Below are 6,000 nucleotides of genomic sequence, written 5' to 3'. Positions count from 1 at the left end.
GGCTGTGAGAGGAGGCCTGGGCAGGGAAGGGTCCTGGGGGGGGGGGGCTCACTCAGCATCAAGGCTGAAACAGCCATTGACAGGGGCCCCAGTGCCATCCAGCTGAGGCACCTCGTACTCCTCATCCAGGAAGTCCAGCGAGTTGTTGCTCGGGAGGCCGCGGATGGTGAATTTGTGAGACACTTTGGTCCAGTGCTCACGGTTAGAGGCCACACGTTCATATAGCTCTGCAGCCTTGGGGAACAGGTCCTGCAGCAGCCTGGGGGTGCAAACGGACATGGACAGGGTCACAAATCAGACTGTGAGTAGCAAGAAGGATTAGGGCTCTACCACAGGAAGAACTTCCACGAGAGTGTGAGGCATAGGACTGGATGCTCAAGGAGAACATGAAGCGAAGGGCCCGTTTATGGGCCCATAGGAGATAGCACCTGCATCTGCTGTGACTGCCACAGCCAGCCCTGTCCCCCCTACCCCCAGCAGACCCCCTGAGCTCTCTCACTTGTAAATAGGCATCGCGATATGCTCCATAAAGCTGATCTGCAGCTCAGGGATGTAGGCCTTCTCCCGGTCCATCATCTCCATCGGTCTGTTGCCCATGGCTTTCTCCTGCGGGCAGTTGAGTCATCAGGCCTGGTCCCCTCCTCCCTCCATCAGGTACCAGGATGAAGCTAACCCAGCCCCTCCCGGCCCCAGCCCAGGATCCCTCTCCCCACAACCTGACACCAGCAGTCACTCCCCACTTACCAAGTCTCCCTGGGAGAAGAACTCTTTGTAGATCAGCTCCTGAAAGGCCAACACTCTCATCACAACTTGTGTGTGGAATCCGTCCACCTGAGCTCCTCTACAGCCCATTCCCAAACTGGCAAACTGAGGCATCCCTCAGCCCTCCTTCAGGGTCTGTCCGCACCATCCCCAGTTTGACAGGGGGTTGGCCCAGATCGGGAGGAGTGGCTGGGTTCTGGCCCACCTTCCGCCAGCCACTGACTTGCTGTGTGACCCCTGGTGAGTCCATGCCCCTTTCTAATCTCCCCATCTGTCACCCTGAGGTGGTCTAGGTTTCTGTCTCCCCAAAATATAGCCAGGCTGAGCTCAGCACAGAGAGGGTGAGCAAGATGCAGGAGCCACACAGAACTTGGCAGGATGTGCAGCCTGCACCCTCCCAGGGAGGGGCAACACTTACTGCGATCTTCCTCGTAGTCTTCCAGCCCTTGGTCTGGTCAGAGAGGTCACAGGAGGTCATAAGGAGGCAGAGGAGGAGGCTATGGTGTTGCTTGTTCGTTCGGTCATAACCCACTGTTGGGGAGAGCGTGTGGTCAGGGAGAGGAGGCCCCACCCCCTCTCTCTGAGGGCAAGGCCCCAGGGCCCACCTATGTGGTCCATGAAATTCGGCACCCTGGGTGGGAGCCGAAGGGTCGGTGCTGCATCTGCCTGGGTTTGGTGGGTTGATGCTGGAGAGAGTAGGTCTCTCAGCACATCCCCCTCTTGGTGGTCCTTTCCCAACCCCAAGGTCTAGGGTTAAAGACAGGCACCTTCGGCCATCTTCTGGAGGTCCTTGAAGATGCGGAGGTGGTGGGCCAGATCGGTGGCCAAGATGATGTCCCGCATCAGGTCCAGCATACGCTGATAGTCCTGGGCCAGGGTGGGCAGGGGAGCGAGGAGATGTCAGGGCCTCCTGCCAGACGCCCCCACCCACTCCCTCGGCTCCTTCTCCTGCCTCAGGCCAGCTCTGGGCTCCCACTCCCTCACCCCCAACCCTGGCCCCATCACCTTCCGGGAGAAGTGGTCAAAGATGTTGCAACCATGGGTGTTGAGGATGGCGATGGCCTGAGCGAAGTGGTGCCTCTGTGGGGAGAGGAATGATGGGGGCTCAGCTGGGGCCGGGGGCTCAGCTGGGGCCGGGGGCTCTGCTGACCACTGATGCCAAGAGAGGGAGCAGGACCGGTGCAGCCCCAGCCCCCAAGGTGAGCAGAGCAGGCAGAAACGGGGAGTCGGAGGTCCTAGTTCCCTTTCTGGGTTCTGTTTCAGCCCTCTGTGTGACCCCGGGCAAGTCCTCGCAGGCTCTGAGCTTCAGATCCCTCAGCTGTCACATGAAGGGACATGACAAGGCAAGCTCTGAGGACTTCTCAAACCGGAATGATTCTGAAATGATCCATTGGAGTCCTAGACACTAATTCATGCAGCAAACATTTGTTTGCTGACAAAGAAAGGCAGTGATGAGGTGAGGGCAAGGCTCGTGTCTCCAGATGCTGAAGGGCTGTCATTGAGAGAAGGAGCAGGCTGAGCACAGAACGCAGAGGGCAGAAGTGGGGCTGCCACAAGGCCTCGTGGGAGGGAGTGAGCCCCTCATCTCCCAGGGGTATGCAAGCAGGGGCAGTCTCCAGAGGGATGTTGTAGGGGGCAGCAGGGGGCAAGGTGACCTTGTCCCAGGTTTGGCTCCTATTCTGTGCCAGACCCCATGCCAAGTGCAAGGAATTCAGAGAGATCTCAGATTTTGTCCCTGCCCCAAGAGGTTCCCATCCTGGGGTGGGCAGACACAATTCAAACAACCTAAGGCAAAACTGGGTGTGACGGGAGGTGGAGCCATCCCAGGCCTGGTGGAGTGGGGGTAGAACAGGGTGTTCCCAGATATGCCAAGAGAGACATGCTAAATACAAGTTCTCCCTGTGCAAACCTGGGCTCGGGCAGGACCTTCAGGCTGACCCACATCCCCATCCACACCTGCACCCCTCCGAGCCCATCCAGCAAAATGAGCCCGACATGCCCTGGGGTATGGCTACAGCTCTCACAGCCTGTCTGGAGAGCACGGCTTGGGAACAGGAGGAGCTGGGTCATGGTCTAACTATGTAAGTCATCAGCCTTAAGAGGATGATGGGCACAGGGATATTGGGCAGAATGGTGGTACCTCCATGACAGAGCCCTCGGAGCTGTAGAGAGCAGCCAGCACAGATTTCTGGAAAATCCCGGGAAATCTCCATTACTCCTTACATCCAGATGCAAGTGCCTGCCATATTAGGCTAGGCATTGCCCTGTCCTCCCTGCCCTCACCATTCCCCCATCTCAGAGCCCAGGCAAAGCCTTGGAGAGCCTCCTCCCATCTCCAAACCGGCTCCCGGTCCCACGAGCTCCCATCTCTCCTCAGGCTGGAGGAATGAGACTCCCAGATGCCCTGAGGAGGGTGCCCACTCTGAGGAGGGCAGAATCTTACCGAGGCCACCTGGAAGGAATTGTTTGTGCCTCTGTGGTCCAGGTCATGACACATGCAGGAAATAAACAAGGCGAAGATCTCGATGTCCCTGGTTGGGAGGCAGAGGGGAGAGGGAGATCAGGCCCCTTCCACACATCCAGAGGAAGAACAGCTGCATGAGATGTCCAGGAGCCACCAGACAGGAGCCGGGGACACCCGGGTCCCCTTCTGGGAAAGCAGCCCTGGTTTGGAGTTTGACAGGCTCACTGCTCCATGAGTATGGGACATGTGACTGTGAGCAAGTCCCACCTGGAAAATGGGGCAATGTAGCCTTCCTCAGAACCGTTAAGAGGATCGTGGGAGGTGGTGTATGTAAAGTGCCTGTCATCCTTAGGTGCCTCCCCTATCCCAAAGCAGGGGACTGTAACAGCTGCCAGACTTGGGGGTCAGTGCAGACACTCACTCGAGGTAGTTGGTAAGCTCCAGATTCTTGTAGAGCAGGTAGCAGAAGTGGGAGACAGAAAAGGCATGCATCCAGTTGTGGTAGGGGGGATCCCGATAGCCCTTCTTCACCATCAAACAGAACCTGGCGGAGGGGAGAGGGCAGCAGAGGGGCCTCAGGCTCTCCTCTTCCAGCAAGCCCTTCAGGCTGTGCCTTGCCCCATTCCTTCCCTTTACTCATGGTCCCAGTGTCTGTGAATTGCCTCTCACTCACGGATCCTCTCCACTCCCACAGACTGGGCCACTCCTAGTCGTCCACAGAGACCCCTTCCCAGAATGCTGGGGCAATGGATGTGAGAGTAGAGGACAGAGGGAGGCAAAGACCAGGGCTGCCTGCACGTGGAGGGGAGGGCTGGGGCACACACCGGGCCAGAGTTGGGCAGTCAATTTTGTAGTTATTGATGAAATTCATGTCCTGCAGCATGCTCAGGATGGCCTGGAGAGAGTAAAAGGGAGGATTCAGAGGGACTGTCCGTTTCAAAATGGGTCCCCTGCCTTGCCCCTTCTTGAAGCTTCCAAACTTTTGGAATCTTAGAACTTTAGATCTGAACTGGAGAACCATAAAACGGTAGAGACAAGCATTCTCGGATCCATGAACTTTTAGAAACAGGGGACCGAAGAACTCTTGGAACCAAACTCACACAAAATCTTAGAAAGCTAGGGAGGGAGGTGCCAACCCTGAGGCCACGTGCCCCAGGCATTGTGGGTTCTGGAGCAGCCCTTGGCGATCACCCAGTCCAGCCACGAGCCCTGGGCAGGCCCTGTGGCCCACACCGGCAGACCACATGCCCACTCCATCTCTGAGGGAGGCTCTCTAGCCTTTGGTGATGACTCTGTCTTGCCAGGAAGTTCCTATCCACATCTAACTTAAATCTCTGGCTGTACACCCTCCACCTATGCAGTCAAATGGGGGGAGGGCCAGCTCACCATGGAAGTGTCATCCTCGGGCAGAGAGCGAGGGGTATAGGTGAAACTGGCAAAGTTGGAGTCAATGGCAGCCACAGGCTGGATCCCATCATGGAGAAGTTTGGTGTATTCATCATCAGAGACCTAGAGGGGAGCAACCAGAGTATTAGAAGATGGCCTCCACCCCCATCCAGTGTCCTCACCCTCAAAATCCCACAGTGGGAGGGAGCGCCCTGGCCCAGAATGCACCCACGGCAGGGCATGGATACTCCAATCCATGGGGTATCACTGGCAGGAGACCACTGTGGTACAGCCCATCTACTGTGCCTCCTCGCCTGTGACACCCCTCGTCTGTGACAGCCTGTCCTCAGCAAAGACAGAGAAACACCACTTCGGGACACCAGCAAACAATGCCAGCCTTTCATAGACACTAACTTGAGGATTCTTTCTTTCAGGGGTAACATCCCAGAGTCTAACCTTAATCCTTCCTATCACAGCTTTGACCCTATCCACAGAGTCTGGGACCTTTTGGTTTGGACACAGGGAAGAGGAAAATGACCACCACACACTCTAAACTAAAGCCCAGGACAGCTTTTCTGAAACAGGGTCTGGGAATGAGACAGATTATCAGCAGACTATGGAGGCGTGCATGACCACTGAATGTAGGCGAGCTGTGGGAAGGGCCCTGAGTAAGCTTCCTAGCCTTCAGTAATTCTCAAGTTGGGAGTCATCACCGGATATGGGGAACACCTGGCCAAACCAAATTCCTCCCCGGGATGGGTCCTGCTGCCAGCCTTGGAGCTGAACCGGAAACTGCTTGGAAGAGGCTGCCCCAGAGGAGAGCAGGAGGCCAGGCATTGCTTTGAATCTATCTTCTTATCTTCAGGAAAGGGTGATCAGAAAACCCAGGCTGGTCCTGGGCCCCCGAGGAACTGGGAGGCAGGGAAGAAATAGGTGGGCTGCAGGGGACCCTGGGATCCTGAGAAGAAGGACAGAAGCTCCGTGCAGGCCTCACCTTCATGTGGTACATCATCATCTCGTTGGCTAGGTGGCTGCGATACTGGGCCTCATTCACTTTCTTGTATAGGAGGGACTAGGAGAGAGAGGGAAAGGTGGGGCTCAAACTAGGTGGCTATGAAATCTCAGAATGCCCAGGACTGGGACAAAAGGATCATATAGCGCCCCCCCCCCCCGCCCCGTTCCTATCCCATGCTGGCTCTAGTTCAAGCTTTCAAGCTCCAGCCAGAGTAGGGACACCCCTCCGACTTTCACCCATACCTTCCCCCCTTGCCCCTCCTCCCCAGGTCCTCTTAGCATTTGATCCGGCACTTTGCACCCCCTCCTGAGCCTGCCCCAGTCTTCAGTCATGGAGCCTGAGTCCCACAGCAGAGACAGAGATGCAAGGAATG

At 56.7% G+C, this 6,000-nt stretch overlaps 1 protein-coding gene across 1 annotated transcript in view; it reads right to left on the bottom strand.

Moving 5' to 3' along the window:
- Positions 1 to 6: 6 nt before the first annotated feature.
- The window catches only part of LOC125918200 (cGMP-dependent 3',5'-cyclic phosphodiesterase), a 31,442-nt gene continuing 25,448 nt past the window's right edge, over positions 7 to 6,000 (bottom strand). The window contains exons 18-29 of the mRNA XM_049624233.1: positions 5,607 to 5,684; positions 4,613 to 4,735; positions 4,051 to 4,121; positions 3,648 to 3,770; positions 3,206 to 3,293; positions 2,903 to 2,950; positions 1,768 to 1,842; positions 1,530 to 1,629; positions 1,181 to 1,293; positions 745 to 783; positions 500 to 606; positions 7 to 259 (exon numbers count right to left, since the gene is read on the bottom strand). Of these exons, the coding sequence (XP_049480190.1) occupies positions 49 to 259; positions 500 to 606; positions 745 to 783; positions 1,181 to 1,293; positions 1,530 to 1,629; positions 1,768 to 1,842; positions 2,903 to 2,950; positions 3,206 to 3,293; positions 3,648 to 3,770; positions 4,051 to 4,121; positions 4,613 to 4,735; positions 5,607 to 5,684 (1,176 nt within the window). The 3' untranslated portion in view covers positions 7 to 48. The remainder of the gene's footprint in view (positions 260 to 499; positions 607 to 744; positions 784 to 1,180; positions 1,294 to 1,529; positions 1,630 to 1,767; positions 1,843 to 2,902; positions 2,951 to 3,205; positions 3,294 to 3,647; positions 3,771 to 4,050; positions 4,122 to 4,612; positions 4,736 to 5,606; positions 5,685 to 6,000) is intronic.

This window comes from Panthera uncia, unplaced genomic scaffold, assembly GCF_023721935.1.
Source record: "Panthera uncia isolate 11264 unplaced genomic scaffold, Puncia_PCG_1.0 HiC_scaffold_542, whole genome shotgun sequence".
NCBI classification, from domain to species: Eukaryota; Metazoa; Chordata; class Mammalia; order Carnivora; family Felidae; genus Panthera; species Panthera uncia.
Note: the sequence above shows the minus strand (reverse complement) of the source record. Positions and strands in the feature narration are given on the sequence as shown.